Raw genomic sequence first — 19,948 nt, forward strand, 5'->3', positions numbered from 1 at the left:
TTCCTTGTGTTTCTTGAGAAGCCGCCCATGCTACATGACGATCAGCTTTTTAAAACTAATTTAATAAGAAATTTCTGACATAATAAACAGGTCTGCTGGTTTAAAGAATCAAAAGATAAAAGCACTGGGCATGCCTAGAGTGGCTCATTGAATAACCACCACAGTGGTTGCCATTTGACTTTAGCATCTGTAATTCTGTGGCGATGGTGGGACTGACTTTACTTAAGCAGCAGCACGTGGGAGACCAAATGCCTATTTTGCAACACACGTCTGCTCTTGGAGAAGGGAAGTGAGGCTTACCTGGCAACGCCGTTTCTCTTGGCAGGTTGGAAGACAGGTCTCTTAACATCCCCTTGCTATCTCTGGGTTGGGGGAAGGTTGATGCACCTGAAAGAAACCACACAAGTGAAACATGCTGAATTGGCATGCTTAATCTACGTGTTTATGGTCTAAAATCTAGACTGTTGGATCTTGTGGGATGCTCTGTAAGGGGCTTCACAGGACCCAACCATCAGCTATTGGGCAGGTGTTGCAATGCCCACAGGAAAGCACTTTGCACAGTCAGTTGGTTGGTGGTGCCTGCAAACTCCATTTGAGCTGAGCCAGGTTTTCAGGCAGGTGGGCATGGCTTAGCTGAAATGGCCTTGCAGGCCAAATGGCGATGCCTAGCCAGCCTACTTAGGCCAACAGCCAGAAGTTCCCAACTCCAGACCTAAAAATTCATGAAATGAATATTTTCCAAATATCTCTCTCTTGTGGCCTGATATATAGCAAACTATTTCCCCCCCAAGATTCATATAAGTGACAATTAAATTAAGTCATATTACAGACATCAGGTCAGAAGACAGCAGAAAACAGCAACACTATTTTTAAAGAATCAATCTGTTCAAATATATACATATAAACAGCTTGATGAAAAACAGTTACCATCGAGTTGCTGAGTAAAAATTGATCAATAATTTTGGAATGACTGACAAATCATATTAGAAAACTTGTCTTCAGAAACGACAAAAATATTTGCAGTGCAGAAGGGTAGGAGTCTCAATTTGTTGATGAAAAACTGAAGGATCCTTCAGGAGAGGCACGATAACGACACAAGCTGATAATGAAAGGGTCACCCATGCAAGTTGCTTAATTAACTCTTTTTATGAAATGAAATGCTTGCAGTCAACTGTGAATTCTATTCCCACAGCTGCGAAAAAGCTGTCAGAGCACATGATGTTTCTATCACCAAGGCAAAAATAAATAAATATATTTTTTTAAAAGTGGGTGGCGTAGAACTGCTAAATGTAAACAGACACCATGATTTCTTATGGAGAAGAGAGTTTCACTTCTGGTGGATTGTCCACTGAAAACCAATGGAGCAAATTGTACAAAATGGTTGCCAGATAAACAACAATGATCATGCCACCACAAGATCCCAGATCCCAGATTCTGTAGTACCTTCAGTACTACAATAGCTAGATGGCCACATCCTTGCACTATATCCTCATCTATTTGTTACCTCCCTGGAAAAAACCCTGATGTTGGGAAAGATTGAGGGCACAAGGAGAAGGGGATGACAGAGGATGAGATGGTTGGACAGTGTTCTCAAAGCTACTAACATGAGTTTTACCAAACTGTGAGAGGCAATGGAAGACAGGAGTGCCTGGAGTGCTCTGGTCCATGGGGTCATGAAGAGTTGGACATGACTAAACGACTAAACAACAACAACAGCTATTAGTTCACTTGTCCCTGCCATAAAGAGGAGAGAACGAACTTCTGACTCCCCTTGTCTCCCTGTTTCTGTCTCTGTTTGTTTGTTTGTTCCATCCCTTCTCCCGATTCCTCACTCTTGTGTATGGCTGGTGCCATTTTGGGCTGACACACGACAGCACTCACAACCTCAACACTCAAAATAGAAGGAATAATGATGGGAATTCTGAAATAGGCGACTGTGTGTCAACCATATGAATTATCAACCAGGTATGAATTATCAACTACTTACATTTATATTCCCAGTCAAATATATTTGCAGTTATAAAAACAAAACAAAAAAAGCTTTTGAAGTGGCTTGCAAAACAAGAGGGAAAGAAAACCCCAAGAAATTACAATCAAACGCAAGCTGAAACAAGAGCATCAACACAAAAGCCACATGGACAAGGACGAGTCACGTAGATCTTTTCTGTACAATGGGCGCCCTGCAAATTAAGCTATGAGCTGATTGGGGGAAGCCCCACATGATTAGCCCCATCCATGTGGGTACCATGTTCACACATAACTACAGGGCAGCCAAGTGAGACACCAACAGAAAGCAACTCTAATGCAGCACTCTCATTCGTGTGTGTGTGTGTGTGTGTGTGTGAGAGAGAGAGAGAGAGAGAGAGAGAGAGAGAGAGAGAGAGAGACAGACAGACAGACAGACAGAGAGACAGACAGAACAAATGAATGAATGAACAAACAAATGATACACACAGCGGTATAGTAGAGCAGAAAGGGGGAGACAGAAACAAGATCACATCATCTGCTGGTGCATCACCAGCAATTACATCATCTGACATACCTCTGTGGTCCAACAAGTGAATGAGGTGAAAACAAGGCTTTCAAGTTTTACAATCATTTGTGACATATTAAAATGTAGGGAGTTGCAGAAAATGAAATCAAGCAGCAGTTGGATAGTTATTTCCTTTGATGGGGTTCGGCTTCATGCTTGCAGCTTGAACAGCGACACGTGTGTGCAAGATGGTTTGCATTTCTAATTAAAACCTAAACTTTGCATTTCAACAGAGTGCTAAAGCCCAATGTGATTTTAAAGTTGAACCCATGCAGTCAGAAGCAAGCATTCCATGCAGTTTACTACCAGCCAGCTATCCATAAGATTGTGGTCTAGACTGCTCTGCCTGCTTTCTTTTAGCAAATGTTTTGTGCCACTGGGGAAGTGGCAATTCTGTATTGATTTGTTTTGGATGTTTGTATGTGATGCCAATAAAAGGTTTGATGATGGTGGTGGTGATTGTGATCATGCCACACAGCTCATTAGAGACATGAACCTAGATCCCTATAGCTAAATGCCAACACTTTAACCCCTACAACATCCTTTACCTGCATACCCTAATCAGCTGGGTATGACAGCTTCATTTTTTAGCTTTCCTTGGGGCAAGGGTGGCTGTCATTGTGAACTTCTCTGCTTCAAAATTTACCACTACTCCATTATGAGAGAGAAAGAGAAAGAGGCCTTAGGAGCACAAGACATTGAACTTGTTCTAACAACCCAGTTTGCAACACAATTTGAGTTATTCTGTAATGCAGCAGTGCTACTGTCAAACTGAGCCCCCCTCCCTCAAGCAAAGACATAACAAATCACTGAAGCTTTCAGAAATCCTGTAGAGTCTCATCAGCTGGTTTTCTGATTAAATACTTCTTTCTTGATATTGTCAGACTGTTGCAGAACCGTTTGACAATTCTCTCGTGAGCCACAAGAAACAAGATGTTTTGAACAAAACCTGTGGATGTTTTCTTCCTGTGGTGCTTTTGAAAGCTCGTCTTTGACAGATTTTGCTCCCAAAAGATTGATGTCATAATGGAAGTTACACAAAAAGAGATGAGGAGAAAGAATACAATGGATATGCTATCCTTTTAAAAAAAAAAACAACAGAAAATATTGTTATTTTACCCTGGAACCTCCCTCCTCCAAACACCATCTCTAATAGATAAATGAAGTTCAGCATACACAGGATAGTCTCTTAATTTGACTGGTTTTCAGAGGAGAAAATGCTATTATCAGTACACCCACTGAAGCAGTTTTGAAACCTGACTTCAATATTTAAAGCTATAGTGGTACCTCGGGTTACAAACTTAATTCATTCTGGAGGTCCATTCTTAACCTGAAATCAGTCTTAACCTGAGGTGTGCTTTTGCTAATGGAGTCTCCCACTGCCACCGTACTGCCAGCATGCGATTTCCGTTCTCACCCTGGGGCAAAGTTTGCAACCTGAGGTAACTACTTCCAGGTTAGCGGAGTTTGAACCCGAAGCGTTTGTAACCCGAGGTACCACTGTACAATTATACACCCATACAGCTTTGTAACCCATGGGAAGACTGATACTGCTACCCAACTTGCTATTTCTTATTTCAAGGCAACTCATGAAAATGCATTATAAACATCTATACATTCCTAGACCTTTGCTGAAAACCAGGTGAACTCTTCTTACCTGGTCATAAATCTATATTGAGAACCTTAATGCACCTGCATTTTTCTAATAATTGTTGAATTATGTTCACAATGCAACTCTCACGCTCTGCCTCGAGTGGGAATATTTATCCTAAGGATTATTTATTTATTTAAAATAATCATCCTTCCCTCCTTCGCCTTAGCCCCAAGAGTTAATAAACTCTGGTTTGTTTTTTGTAAGAGGAAAGGGAAGCTTGTACAGTGGTACCTTGGTTCTCACACTTAATCTGTTCTGGAAGTCTGTTCCAAAACCAAAGCGTTGCAAAATGGATTAATACGTTCCAGATTTTTAAAAACAACCCCTAAAACAGCAATTTAACATGAATTTTAGTATCTAACGAGACCATCGATCCATAAAATGAAAGCAATAAACTGCAGTCACACAGTCAAACAATCAGTAGCTGAACTGGGTTCCACACAGACACAAAAAGAAAAAAAGGGAGCCACAAAAATGCAAAATAAATAGCAAAAACAGACAGACTTCAGCGTAACACTCCAAACGGAAGCATGGAAAACCAGAGTGTGGCACTCAAATCGGAAGTGTAACACTCCAAACAGAAGTGTGGCACTCAAATCAGAAGTGTAACACTCAAAATGGAGCTTGTTCGGCTTCTGAAAAAAAGTTTGCAAACCGGAACACTTACTTCCAGGTTTTCAGTGTTTGGGTTCCAAGTTGTTTGAGTACTAAGGCGTTTGAGAACCAAGTTACCACTATATTCGGGACTTCCGGTCAGCGCCAGCAAAGGTAATGGCGGATTTCCTCCGATCTCCGGAGGAAATCTGCTTCGTGGAGCTAGGGTTCTACCGCTACGGCAAAGCGGGGACCCGAAAAAAATCACAGGCGGGGAAGCCTGTGAACTGAAGGCTCGGCGGGCTCCATTTGCGTCCCCCCCCCGCCGCAAAGGAGCCTTTTTAAAGGCTCCGGAACATACCGGGGGTGAGCGGCGCGGAGCTGAGAGCTGTTTACCCGTCTCCGCGAAGCGAAGCCGCATGCCATGGTCGGAGAGCGCTGACTTCTTCCTTTGAAATTTGGACTAAAAGTAACAACCCGTGAGTAATACGGAAATTGGATATTAAAAATTTCCTTTTTTGATTCAGCACGAGCGGGGAAGGCGCAAAGAGGAACTCCGTCTCCCCCTCTTGTAAACATTTTAAAGCAAGGACTAGATAACTAAGGTTGAAAAGAACATCTTCTTCGTGAGAAGTTAAAAGTAATTAATTTCACGTTTTGGCAGTATAAGTGAATGTGCTGGAGGATAAGAGTTAATTTTGAGAGTGGAATTGCTACCCCCCCCCCAGGACCCGGGAGCGATCCGCGAGGGAGCCTGTTGGAGAGATTTAGAAGACTTTGACAGCTGTCAAACTAGCTGTCAAAGCTGAGAGGGAAAAAAAGAGAGAGAGAACTTTGTTTCTATTGCCTCGGCTGGTCATATTTGTTACATTTAGGTAACAAATTGTCGAAAATAAAGGAAAATAAAGGACTTTTGGATTTACAACTGGAAGGAACACTAAGTAACCAGTACTCCCCTAGAGGGGGCTCTGGGACATTACAGAATGGCTGTAAGTGGAAAAATACAGACTGCTCTTGAGAAGATCTTTCGTAGCCTGGGAAAACTTCAAGAACAAAGCATTGTTTTGGCTAGAAATGTTACAATATTGAATGAAAAAGCAAACAAACCTGCGGAAATTGGAAGGGACTTGACTCAAGTCTTTGTACCAGAACAAAAAGACTTTGCTTTTGAGCTAAAAACTCTTGCAGCTGAACAAGAAAAGAAATTTGAGAAACTTGAAGAAGATCCACATGACAATTTAGAGGGAAAGGAAGGAGGAGCTATAATGCAGCAGAGGATTAAAGAAAGAAGTAAAAAACAAGATTTGGATTACAATTTTAAATATGGAGACCTGGCAGGCCAAAGGCCTGTAAAGATGGATATAAAGGAAAAGACAAATCTGATAAAAGTGGAAGCAGAAGTTTATGGGACATTTGGACTTAAAAGAAGTAAAAAACAAGATTTGGATTACAATTTTAAATATGGAGGCCTGGCAGGAAGAAGTATGGATCTTATGGGGACAGAGCTTCTCCGAGATTTGGTGTTTATCATAAAGGACTATCAAAAAAACCGGCAGAGAGGAAAGGAGAGAGACTTAAGGGCCTCGGACGTGAGGTCACCAGGCTGATACCAGATGGATTGATGGACATTGGTTGGAGATTGAAACCGGGAAAAGCGGGGAGTGGGGTTTTGGGTATCCAAAGGCGGTACAAATATATTCTGTTTTTTCTTGTAAATAATTTGTTTTGCCATTCTAGTTTAAAATGGGGAAATCGTGAAATGGAATTGGGGTTGACTTTAGAAAAAGGTATTAAGAATAAGTTTTGACGTATAAAGATTGAGGTTTATGTTAAAATTGGTTAAGCAAAAGGATTTAAATATAATAAGGTAAAATTTGGGGATAGGAACTTGTTGAATTAAAAATTGAATTGGAATACAAGAAGGGGAGATGTGGGGAAGTCAAGGAAATATGTCACTGAAAGTTATATGTTTGTTTCTTGTTCTTTTTGTTTGTTTGTTTGTTTTATGTTTTGTTTTTCTTTAAATTTTTTGAAAATTTCAATAAATATTCTATTAAAAAAAAGAGAGAACCAAGTTACCACTATATTCAAAGTAAGGGCTTGTCCCATGCCTAGAAAGCATGAGTCTGATAGCTTTACTGTTTGTCCCATATTTTCTAGGCACAGGGTCCGAGAGGTTTTCCATTTACCCTGCCACTTTCCTCGGGAATATTTGCTCTTTGCCGCCAAATCAGAGCAAACATCAATCCGCAAAGAAAACTCCATTGACATTTGTTCCGATTGAGTGGTAAACAGTGAGTTTCCCCGAGGAGAAGCAACAGGACAAACAGACGTGTGGAAGAGAGGGGAAGGGGAGCATGTGTGTCTGATTCTTACCATGCATAGCTAAAATGTCCTGTTCTTGTTGGACGCCAACTCCCAACAGGCAGAATAGTGAGGATGGAGGATATAACCCAACAACATCCACAGATGCTAGGGAGTTTTTGGACCATCTCTTCCCAACAGATTCTGCAACATTACCGAACAGAGACTCTGTTTTTTTTCTTCTGCACCATTATTACAGTCTATGTAATTCTAATTCTAATTCTCATTCTAACAAAACAACCAGGGCTTTTTCCCCAGCCAGAACTCTCTGGAACTCAGTTCCAGCACCTCTCAGGTGGGACATTTTTGCCATTCTGAGAGAACAACAGAGGTGTTCATGGTGAGTTCTGGCACCTCTTTTTTAATAATAACAATAACAATAATAATAATACAGTAATACAGTTCCATATTTAAACATTGGGTTGATTAAATTCCTTAATGCTGACACGCATATGACAAACTGGAAAGAGTGAGTGCCATAGGCTAATTGGGACCATCTTCTAATCACAGGCCATTTCACAGAGTTAATAATACAAAAAGCATCCATTAATTGGTAATTAAATATCCAGGATGCACAGGCTGTCAAAACTGGAAAGCCAAAATCATCCTTCATACACTCTGGCCCTCACTTTCAGGGCACACAACATCACTGCTGTGCCAAGCGAGACAGCGGCTTTTTCCAAGCTGAAGGAAGCTGGCAAAAAGCCAGCAACCGATTTAGCTACTAGTGTCAGCTTAGTGGCACAACGATTAGATAGATAGATAGATAGATAGATAATCTTCTTTCAGAAGGTGTAGAAGACCAAAAGCAACTTTTCCATTTATGATTCATCAAATATTTCCAGGGAACACAAATTCATTTGGGTTGGCAATCTCCCATGAAAAACCAGTCTGGAAATCAATTCAGAAATCCACATCAGGGCAATGCCTTTATTTGACCGACCAAAATGTCACAAAAGGGGCAGAGCTGTACAGGTTTGCTTACCAAAGAAATTGAATGTAGGATCTTTCATTTAGTCCCAACATTGTAATAAAGCCCCATGCTTGCTCAGAGCAGCGCTGGGTTCTTTGCTGACCAGATTCCAGGCAGACAGGGCTTCCTGAAGAACTGCTGAAATCTTGTCAACTGTGAATGAGCACAGGCCTTTTCTAATATTTTAAGAACAACAACAACAAAAATGCTCTTAAAGCAAGGGATGAGCAAATATGTAATCTTATGTTTTCTCGGTTTCTCACTTCTTTCACTCTTAATAATAATAATAATAATTTTATTATACCCCACTCACATTTCCACTTTAGTTTGCTTTAAAAAAAAGGTGCACATGAAAATTCATCTGCATTTTACTGTGACTTTCTCCTAATATACACATTCGTAAATTTATCCTAATATACACGTTAGGCAAAACTCCATACACATTTCCGCAAAGCAATTTTTCCTAACCTAACAATTTTTGTGGATTTCTAAATTTCTAAAGAAGGTGGTGATACAGTGGATTGTGTCAGAGTGCGCGAATTAAGCAGGTCCAGCTTTAAATGTTGTCAGATTTCTGCCCCATTCCTACTTCAAAATTTAGAAACAGCCCACACTCCCTCACAGAGTCAGAGGGCTCTTTGCCTGACAGCGCTCTCTTGACTTGTAATGCCACCACACAATGTTTCTGTGGATCTACTTTGTGTAGAGAGATACGACCCTTGGTAAATACTCAGAGAATATCAGATACCATGGTCCACAAAGATGGTTTCACCTCTATGGCTTGGGTCCAAAGATCGGCTTGTGTAAATGGAAGACATATCCCTTTGTGCATAATGGAGTCACTAATTTCTAACAATTCCTTCACCATCTCAAGCTGCACCTCCCTCCAGATTGTATCACCCTCCATTTGTGGGCAAGGGGTCAGAGAGCATGAGGGGCTGCAGAGGAAAAGGATCGGGAATTGTGCCTGGTAAACACTATCTGTTATTTTGGATCCAAGCCTGTATTTGGCAGCTGTAAGAATTAATGTTAACAATGGTTGCTAATCATTAGGTGACTCACGGGTCAAGCTGAATGCAATATACCAAAAGCAAGTTTACCTGCTTTCAACCGAGCTATTCCTATTTGTATTCTGGAACTGAAGCGCAAAGCCTTAATGCACACACCGTGCTTTTGCTGGCTTCCACAAGCGAAGAAAGATTAAGAGCTGCACATAATGCATTTAGTGTTTCATTTACTAAAGTACATTTTATAATCCCATAAGAAAAGGATTTGACGGCACCCCTGACCTGCCAGGCAAACAGTGGAGGTGCGCACATTGTCCAAAGAACTTCTGCACACAGCCCCTGTCACACAGCCCCTCAAATGCTGCTGACCTACATTCCTCAAGGGGAGTCGAGCCTGCCAATCACTCCAAATCAGGCAACATTAGTCGTCATGCAGAAGACTTCACACAACGTGTCAGATTGACACTAACTCCCCGTCATTTGTCTCCAAACACAAGAGAAATGTCAACACAATTTTCCAGAACTACAAGCATAAAACCATTTCCCACTACATAAACACACACACACACACACAATATTTTCCTTTCTTCCCTCCCTTTGTGCATCTTGAGACATCTGTCAAGCTGCATAGGTGTGTTGCTTTCCTAGCATGTTGTTTGAACATAAAGTGCCACAAAAGTGCAGCCAGTTCCTTCCTTCATTCTTGAGCCTGATTAATTCTGAAAAGAAAAGAAAAAGCAGTTGGCATCTATTATGGGTAGTGAAACCCCAGTTTGAGGGGCCTCATCTGGGGGCCCCAAGCAAATGTTTGTCTCCTCCACCCCTCCAGCCAGACCCCACTTGTTATGTACTGAAGTTCTCACCCTGGGCCAGCAGGGGGATACTGTAGATAGTTATGCAAATGAAGGATCGAAAGTGACGTTCAGTGATTGGATAGTTTGTATGCAAATGAAGGATTGAAAGTGACGTTCAGTGATTGGCTAGTTACAGAATATGGTTACTGTTGCATTCTAGTGGAGCTCTATATAACCAGGCTGACTGAGCTCCTCAGTTCAGTTCTGTTCCAGCTTACAAATAAAGAGCTGCTTTGGAAGAATCACTGTGTCGTCTGATATGTTCGCCCATAACTTAACTCCACTATTTTTGTCAGTGGCAGCAAAATGGTGGGTGGAATAATAACGCTGGGGTGGGCAGAGGCTAATTGGAGAGCCAATAATGGCTCTCCCATTTCACGAGCAGTTTCACTTTATAAGGATCATTTCAAAAGAATAACAATGTCCAATAAACTATTTGTTCATTAGATTTCTTACCTGCCCTTCACCACAAGGTCCCAGGGCAAGATACAATGATAAAATACACAAATATATAACAGATAAAAGTCATAAGTATAAAGCAAATGTAAAAAACCAACTGCAAACAGTTCAAAATATAAAACAATTCCATATATAAAAACAATACTATTAGTGAAAAACAATTCCACGTATGAAAACAGTTAAAAGTTGTTCCACTACAGATGCAGACTGGGATACATATCTCTGCTTAAAGGCTTCTTGAAAGGGGAAGGTCTTCAGAAGGCACCAAAATGACAACAGATGTGACACCTATGCAATATGTAATGGAAGCGCTTTCCAAAGGTAAGTGCCACCACACTTGAGGCCTCATTGCTGTATCGTGTGGAACAGACAATAGGATTGTTGTTGTTTAGTCGTTTAGTCATGCCCGACTCTTTGTGACCCCATGGACCAGAGCACGCCAGGCACTCCTGTCTTCCACTGCCTCCTGCAGTTTGGTCAAACTCATGCTGGTAGCTTCGAGAACACTGTCCAACCATCTCGTCCTCTGTCGTCCCCTTCTCCTTGTGCCCTCCATCTTTCCCAACATCAGGGTCTTTTCCAGGGAATCTTCTCTTCTCATGAGGTGGCCAAAGTATTGGAGCCTCAGCTTCAGGATCTGTCCTTCCAGTGAGCACTCAGGGCTGATTTCCTTAAGAATGGATAGGTTTGATCTTCTTGCAGTCCATGGGACTCTCAAGAGTCTCCTCCAGCACCATAATTCAAAAGCATCAATTCTTCGGTGACCAGCCTTCTTTATGGTCCAGCTCTCACTTCTATACATCACTAGACATTAGGATAGCATACCCAAAGTCCATTTAGGGGGCTTAATCTGGCCCACTGATCAATTTAATCCGGCCTCCATGGCAGTATATGTCCTGGGGTAAAACGCTTAAAAAAGCTCAGCAACTTTGCTCGGCCCTCACACATGTTCATTTCATCAAATCTGGCCCCCTTTGAAAGAAGTTTGGGAACCCCTGGGGCCCTACGCCAAACCTATGCATCTGCAATCAGTGAAGTTGTGGCCTAATTATATATAGTCCAACATCTGTCTCCTCATCTTCATTTGCCTCATGCACCCCTTCCCTCAGCTTCAACGCACCTGGGTCTGCAAATAATATTATTTGGCTTTACTTGGTTTTAATCTGTTTTACAGGCGAAATACTGCAGTAGGGAATGTTGATGATAAAGATTGCCATTAAGACGGCCACTCCTAATAAAAATGAGTGCTTGCTTCAGGCTGCAATCGTCTACCTACTTTGCTGGCAGTAAGCTCCACTGAACACAGAAAAAAAAATCTTATGAATAGATACGGGTAGAATTTCACGAGAAGTTTGTAAATTTTAATTTAATGGAATCTTTAGAAACATTTTTCTCCAAAGAGAAACCGGTTTCATTTAATTAATATAAAGTGATGTAAACATGATCAATCAATTAACAGCTAGTTGGTTATTTGGATGACAGGCCTTGCAGAAATAGGCTTGTAGCATTTTGATGCTGAATGGATAATTGGCCCAATGATAGATACCACTTTATCAGTGCTGCATCTCAGGATCAACACAGGAACAATAATCTACACTAAGGCATCTGTCAATTAAAGGCAAATCATTCTCCATTAATTATTGTTGATGTGTGGGTTATTTTTTGCATTGGAGTCAGACTTCACTAGAGGCTGGTATTTTGCAAAATACCAATAAATTACCTTGATAGATTTCAGAATCAGGCCGCAGTGAAGTTTTTAAGCTGCCCCTTCTTCTTGATTATAAAGACATTTTTCATTTTCAAGTTGATATATTAATGTATCATTGATGCCAACATGAGTCGGCAATGCAGTGACAGCTCTTTCAACATGAGCAGCATTGTACTACAAAATAATCTACTGAATCTGTGGTTTTCCATGCAACATGAATCTCAATTACAGTCCCCTTAATTGCTGGAAAATGAAAGCAATTGATTATGTCCCACAAGCTTCATTTTCTTCACCACCAGAAAGGATCTACTAGGTATTCAGCTTTTTTTTTTTTAACCTCTAAAATAGCCAGCAGTTTGCATAAATAAAGAATATGCATTGTTTAGAATACTCGGCAGAAAACTGAACAAAAGCTGCTCCACACACCCACACCTAAATTTGTGTGACACATTACTAGCCTCAAAAGGCATTTGGTAACATCAGATATTTTTCTCATGTGCCAGTTCTAGGTTAAAAACAAAAGTTGGACTCCAAAGACTTATTTTGAGGTACAGCCAAGAACGATGGCATGGCCGGTGGGGTTTCTGGTTATTTTCCTTTGAATGGCAGACACACACACAAATATTCCAAGGCATTTTACAGCTGCTTCTGCAAAACTCCAAAAGGGATTAGCCACATGGCGTTGAGCAAGGGAGCGCTGTTTATGCAGTGAAAGCCCAGAGCTCCCTTGGGCACAGGGAGTTGGTTGTGCAGTTCTTTGGTTCCAGGCCAAGTTGAGAGACACAGACAAAAAAAACACAACAGTGAATTTAAAACACATATGCATCTCCTTTCATCAACATTTTCAAGGCACTTTGCAAACATTTAAGTAAAACAACAATGGACACATATAAGAAATAGGAGCTAAAATGCAGCTGCAAGTCAAGAATTAGAACACTTAAGATGGCAGATGTATTTTAAAATGCCTCCTTCATACCCTCCAAATGCCCCTATTTTCCAAAGGCAGTCGTGGAATTGCAAAAGCCATCCCGGCTTTTGATTTGATCCCGGAAAGTCCCAGTTTCCTCTGCAAGTGCCACTGCTGCTAAGCTCCGCGAAGAGGAGCTGGCGCTTGTGCTGAGCAATGGCAATGGCCATTGTCACAACTGCAAGCATCCCATGGCCTCTCCTTGCCATTGCTGCCAGCCTCCTCCTCCGGCAGCTCATAGTTGCTGCTGGAGAGTGGCTGAGGAAGAGGAAGAGCAGCCACCTCCATCAAGGCACAGGTTCTTAGAGGCAGGCAGAGGGCAGGCCCATCCTGGGTGGGAGGAAAGGAGGAGAGGAGATGAGTATAAGGAGTTTTGATTTTTTTAAATGCTTAAATAATTATATTATTATTATTATTATTATTATTATTATTATTATTATTATTAAAATAATAATTAATTATAATTATTTCTACCCTGCCCATCTGGTTGGGTTTCCCCAGCCACTCTGGGCGGCTTTCAACAGAAGATTAAAAACAGAATAAAAGTTCAAACATTAAAAACTTCCCTAAACATCCATGTGTATCCATGTCTAATCTTGCCTCTATCTAAGATTTATTTATTGGTGCATGTTTTTCTTTTTGTGAAATAAATAAAATAAAAATCAGGATTAAGAGGTTTCACCAGGACTGTTCAGGATTTTTGTGTTCCGTTGGTGTAGTGGCGGCAGAAATGTTCTGCGGGGGGGGGGGGGGGGACACGACCAAAAATGGTGGGTCGAGGAGGGTCAGTGAAGAGGAGTAGGAAATATCCCTATTTCCATCTGAGGAATGTTGGAGGGTAGTATGCTACTTATATTTTTTAAAAAGTGTTTTTTTGTCTGGTGCCTAAAAGTAAGCAAATGTGGCACCAGGTATACCTTGCTGAAGAGGGCATTCTGTAGCTAATGTACCACTACGGAAAAGAAATAGTGTTACAACTAATCTCAGCTCTGAGCAATAAATCATCAGCTTACTACCGTAGTGTACAGATAAATTGGCATGGAAAATGGCACTCTTTCAAGTTTCCAAACCTTTTATGGCCTTAGAGGTGAACACCAGCCATTTGAATTAGGTCCAGAAGCAAAAAATGGAGCCCATAAAGTTTTTCTAAGACTGATGAGATATCGCTGCCAGTCAACACTCTGGTGGATACATTTTACAGCAGCCAAAGCTTCCAAACCATTTTCAGAGGTAACCCTATATACAGCACATTGCAGAAATCCAGACAGGTTGTTAGTAGAGTATAGATAACCACGGACAGGTTACCTCTTTTCAGGAGAGGCTCCAGCTTGGGCAAAGAAGCCCTGCACTGGTTTAGCCTGTTAAGCCATGGTTAGAGTAAAGAGCATAGCTACATTTTGAACCTGTTTCATCAGGCGGAGTGCAACTCCACCCAGAATTTGTTCAATACTCTCTATTCACAGGCTCTCCATCTTGTCAGGATGAACCTTCCATTTATTATTACTATTACATCCGATATTTTGGAACTGAACAGAAGTGCCTTGGGGCCTCCCCAAAGAATAGCTAGAAAGCCCAACAGTGTTTTGTGGTCCCCTCTGCAGGGGGCCCTACATTTATCAAGCAGTGTTGAATCCTACTCAGGGCACCATACATGGAATTTACTTATTTTTATCCTCAAACCACCCTCTGAAGTAGATGATGCTAAGCAACACTGACTTGTCTGAGGCAACCCAGCCAGTTTCCTTGGAGCTCGGGAGATTTGAATTGAAGTGGTTTGTTCTTGTGAATGCCTGAAAGCCCCTCCCGTCTGTGGCAATTTCAGATACTTGTTGCAAACCTCTTCCTGTTGCTTTGATGCAGCCTGGCACCTTTTTGTCCTCCTGGCTGCTTGTGGTTTGGCAGCCTACTTTGTTCCTCTGCTCCTTTGCCCTCACTGCCATTTAATCTGATTGCCTATGGCAACCCGGAGGAGTCTGCCAGCCACATCACAATGGCGCGTACGACGTGATGTCACACAGGCACTCATAAACAAAGCCAGCAAGGTTACTTTCACTCCTTCCCCACTCAGGAATTAATTCAGCTGCAAAATATGACCATTTCAAAGAAGATATCAAAACCAGTGAATATCCGGCACACAGCTTACTTGAATCCTGGTCTCTTTGACCCAAGACTCTTTCGACAATGCCACAGTGGCGCCATGGATTCGTCAAATGAACACCCAAGCCAGTCACAACCCAGGGAAACATTATCCTGTATTGCATCAGCAGCAGCTAAAACATTTCTCAACAAGCAAACTGTTCAGAGAAGCTGTGATCTCAAAATAGTTCTTTGGGATGGCAATGCTAGATACAGGCAATTCTGTCCCTAAAGTTCTTTAAAAGCATCCATGCCTCATTATTGAAAAGAAACTTTTAAAACCATCCAACACGAGGAGGCAGGGAGACAGAGGCAATGCCGACTCAGATGGTATATTCCTATTTCAGTCTCTTTGCTCTCGCTTTCTCCCACACCCTCCTGCTTTTCTGCTTTCTCTTGCTGCCTGTGCGTATCCACCTAACACTCCCCCTGCAGTAAGCTGCAGAATGGGACACTCTTGTTCCAAAGCCAGCCGGCAGCTGTCACATAGCGGAGGCAGCAAGCAGCCTGAGCAAAGAGTGAACCTACTCTGTCATTTAGGATGACTCACAGGGAATTGGCATTAATCCCTCTCTTTCTTGTAGTGGACGGAGCACAGCCAAAAAGCTACACTGGACCAGATCAAGGTAAGGCTGGAAGATTGCTTCTCTCTTTCTCTCTTTCTAGATATATTAAAGCAATACACCTCTGAGGCTTTGATGGATGGCTGACACTGGTACTCTACACCTGGCATGGCATGTCACTAGTAATTCCTTCCTGGTCTTAGCCTCTGGGGTGCTGTTCTAGAGCTGTAGTCCTTGATCACAACAGACAGATTGAAGCCAGCCACATAGATTGCTTTTCTTTCTCAAGTGCAACTTTTCTTAATGAGGGCATTGCTCCCAAGCTCCGGCAAGATATAAAAAGATGCTCAACATTCCTAAACTCTCCTCTCGGGAGGTACCCACAGGGATCAATTTTAGGGAAGACCAGGGGTCTATTAGAAATGCAGCCTTGCAGCTTTCCTCACTTGCAAAATTGAGCTCAGGTTTCGTAGTTCAAAGAAGCACTTTGCTCTATCCATTGCCCACCCCACCCCCCAAGATATCCCTAGCAATTCAGAGCCTCCCAGGCACAAATACATCTCCTTAATTTATGCTGAGTGTTTTGAAAGCCACGGCACTCACTCAAGCCATCTGAAAAAAGCCCACCCTGGGACTATCAACTGTTCTGTGCTGTGCTGATACTGATAAAAAGCCTAGCACTACGTTTTGATAAACGAAACCCACAAACGTGCATGTGGGAGCACCCTGACATTTGTGTGGATAGCTTGCAACTCGTTGCTTTGAGCCATAGGGAACCATTTTATGTTCCTGGGTACAGTTTTCTTCTATTAGTTGTCTGAATCTGGTGTCTAGTCCTAATGCTACTGCTTGCATTTTATCTTTGATTTATAATTGAAATATCCATCTTGCTTGTGTGCGCTCTCTGTCGAGCTAATGTTCTAGGAACCAGCCAGTTTATCTCGGAAGTGGTTCCATTAAATAAACCTTTCCTGAAGTGCATTTAATACATGGAAGAGAAGCTGAGCAGGGACCTCAAACAATCTTTATGAGCTGTGCTCCTTGATGTCTGTTTTGGACCAAAAGCACCAAATAACTTTCTCTAACTGTAATAATAATGCATGCAGCACTCTTTTCTCCGCTGGGTTTAATTTTGTGTGCTGTAAATGGAAGTGTTTTATTGTTTGTCCTTTACATCGCGCTTGGTTCACCTGGACCCACTATGGATGGGAAATACTTTGTAATGAGTTGATGGCTTTTATGCAATTAAAGGGTCAGACAAGAGGCTGCTCATGCAATAACTAATGCTGTGGGGTTGTGTATAGAGATTGGCCACAGTTTATCATGCTGATTGTTTCCACTATTTCTGCATGAACTGGTATGTGAAGAGCTGTGGTGCCTAAATGTGGTTATTGGTGTAGCAAGTAAACCTGCTGACTGCTGTACTGAGTGCATTTCTGATCTGAACAGTTGCATCCTTCACTAGGGGTAAAGATGGCAGTAATACATCCCTTGTGCCCGCAGGCATAGCAACACACCCACACTTCTGAGTCCTAGAGAAGACTCAAACACTGTGACTGAAACTCATCTGTAACACATTATATTTAATTGCTTAAACTGTGCTTATTTTTTTAATGATCCAATGCTTTGTGTGTTCTTAGAAAATGATATTGCTATTCAAGAAGTTTAATTACATCTACCTCAAAATCTTTTAAATGTGAAGCCCACCTTATTTCATAGTCTCATAGTGGCTAATAGTAGTTAAGCCATCTGCACTGAAACATGTATTGAAAATGTGCTATAATAGATCTCATGCTCGACTCTAACTTGCCTTGCTCCATCCACCCAAGCCAGCTTTGTTTTTCTTTGTTTTTAAGTTTTCTAAAACTTTCAAGAAAGTATTCCAGGCTGGGATGACACCCTAAGGGAAGAAAATTCTACAATTTACAAAACAATCAAAAAGAAAGCTTGCATGCTAGCATGTCATGCAGACTCTATTCCTAACAGTACATTCTCTATTGACCACTGGCATTACAATGGGTTATCAGGGATGAGGCAGTCTCTTCATGAAATTATACCCAATATTCTTAGAGCTCTAGGTGTGAATACGAGGCATTGAATTGTGCCTGCTAGGCTGCAGGAAGCCAGAGGAGAAGTTTGTGGTATTTTATTTAAAGAACAATCCAACCTTGTTAAAAGAGACACCGTATAACTTCAAAGTGGATAAAGGATCTCCTGAAGTCCTCAAGCAGAAAAAACACATGGAGTATATTACAGTAGTCTACAGTTTCAAGGTTATAATAACTTCTTACAAAAAGAGGCATAATCTCCATAACCAGATTACATCAGGGAAATGCTTGCTTGCCCCCTGCAGAAACCTGGGGTTCTAGGCAGAGCAATGTGTCCAGGAGAGCCCTAAGGCTGGAGACCTGTCAGCAGGGACAGCTGAAACCAAACCAGCAGCATGTGGCCTTCCCTCTTCATCTTCTCCCAAGCACATTGCTTCAGTCTTGTCTAGTAGATTCAGAAGTACATGTTGCACCCCCACCCTATGGAACACCCAAATTTCATGAATAATTAGACATGACATCTAGTGTTTGTGTCAAGGTCCAATGACAAGACTGATGATCCAACAAAGAGATCCCAGGAGTGGCAGAAACAGCAAAGGAGTGGCTGCCAAGGCAAACCATGGGTCCTCCTTAAATGCCTGGGGAGTGGCCCACAACCACCCCCTTTCATCCCTTGCGATTGGCCAATTGAGTGAGTGGGCTGGATCCTTTTCCCAGGCAGCAAGCTTGGAAAGCAGCTCAAGGGGCCTTCCCCATCTGATCGCAGAGGGAACAGTGGTCCACAGCAGCACCCTCCAAGAATGCTGAATGGTCTTATGAGAAACATGGGCTGCAACAGAAAGCAGCATGCCTGCATCAGGTTCTCTCTACTGCCTTTGCTATGCAGGATCCTTCATTCCATGTTGTGCTCTCATTACATTGTGTGTTCCCTTGCTGATACCCATAGCAGCCAGTGATGTGAAGTCGATTGCCAAGAAAAAACACAAAAAGCATATGCATCCTAATTACATAGGGTAAGTGATCCTACATAAGGATCCTTCATCCTTCCAGATGAGACCAGACCTTAGGCCTTAAATGAACATGCAGACCCCGAGTCACAGAGGTTTAAAAATGGGCTTGCCAAGGTTTCAATTAATCCAGCATCTTACTGTCCACAGTATCCAACAGGATATCTCAGAGAAATCCAGAAATAGGATGTATAGGCAATACATGCTACAGAAGAAAGGACTTATGTAGTAACTGTAGAGTAACTGTAGATGTTTTAGAGAAAAGCAGCTGTTTATTTCATATTTATATATCTCCTGCTGTCAGTTTAGGAAGCTCCCAACAGTTCTGACATGGCTCCCTGCAAGTCTCCTATCCAGGCACTGACCAGAAAGAGACCCACAGAGCTGTAACAGCATTGCACTCAGAACATTCTCCAAATTTGAGTTTCCTGTTCTGTATTTTCCCCTCCCACGGTGAAAGTATTGGTTCATAACTGTGTTTTGTCATTTGGAGCATTCATCTGATAAATGTCACACCTCCAATTGCCATCACTATTTTCCATATTCAACAGGATCAATAAGAAATGTGTATGCAGAGGTTTGGTTTGACAAGGAAGATTACAGTTTGATGATGCGTTGCTCTGAAGCACCTATTAATATCTAGGCTGGTTGGTTTTGTTTTATTTTTGTCCTTAAAAAAAATGTGGGGAGCAAATTATAGCCTGCAAGAGTTCCATCAATTGCTTCAGTTCCATTTTGATGGTTTGAACAAGTCTTCAGTGTAAATGGCAGTGTCTGATCCTGTTTGCCAGTGAATACAATATAAAACCCATTCATAAATGAGTTTGATACTTATCTGTGTGCTATCAGCTGTTCTCCCCGTGCTTCTCTTTAGCTGGAAAAACAGAGTCTATTGAAATGTGTGTGATTCAATGAGATAACAGTTCATTTGTAACTTGGCAACCAAGGGAAGAAATCATGTTCCAATAAGACATCACTCGTGCAATTCTATGTTTGTGTTGCCCTGTTCCCAAGGAGATGAACCCTAGAAAAAAAAAGCTACCATGCTAAGGCAGCAATCCTATTCAGTTAACCTGCAAGC

The 19,948-nt window shown here is 41.8% G+C and overlaps 1 protein-coding gene across 5 annotated transcripts in view; it reads right to left on the reverse strand.

The window, feature by feature from the left end:
* The window catches only part of LOC310762974 (uncharacterized protein), a 207,943-nt gene that overhangs the window by 17,651 nt on the left and 170,344 nt on the right, over positions 1-19,948 (reverse strand). For 3 of the 5 annotated variants that reach the window (XR_014548328.1, XR_014548329.1, XM_083614888.1), the window contains one exon: positions 301-387. Coding sequence is in view for 2 of the 5 variants with exons in the window: in XM_083614888.1 (XP_083471014.1) it covers positions 301-387 (87 nt within the window). In the remaining 3 variants the exon portion in view is untranslated. Of the gene's footprint in view, positions 1-300; positions 388-14,829; positions 15,154-19,948 lie in introns of those variants that run through there. The other 2 variants (XR_014548330.1, XM_083614889.1) reach the window with 2 other exon arrangements.

Source organism: Podarcis filfolensis (assembly GCF_964270895.1).
Source record: "Podarcis filfolensis genome assembly, chromosome: 5".
Lineage (NCBI taxonomy): Eukaryota > Metazoa > Chordata > Lepidosauria > Squamata > Lacertidae > Podarcis > Podarcis filfolensis.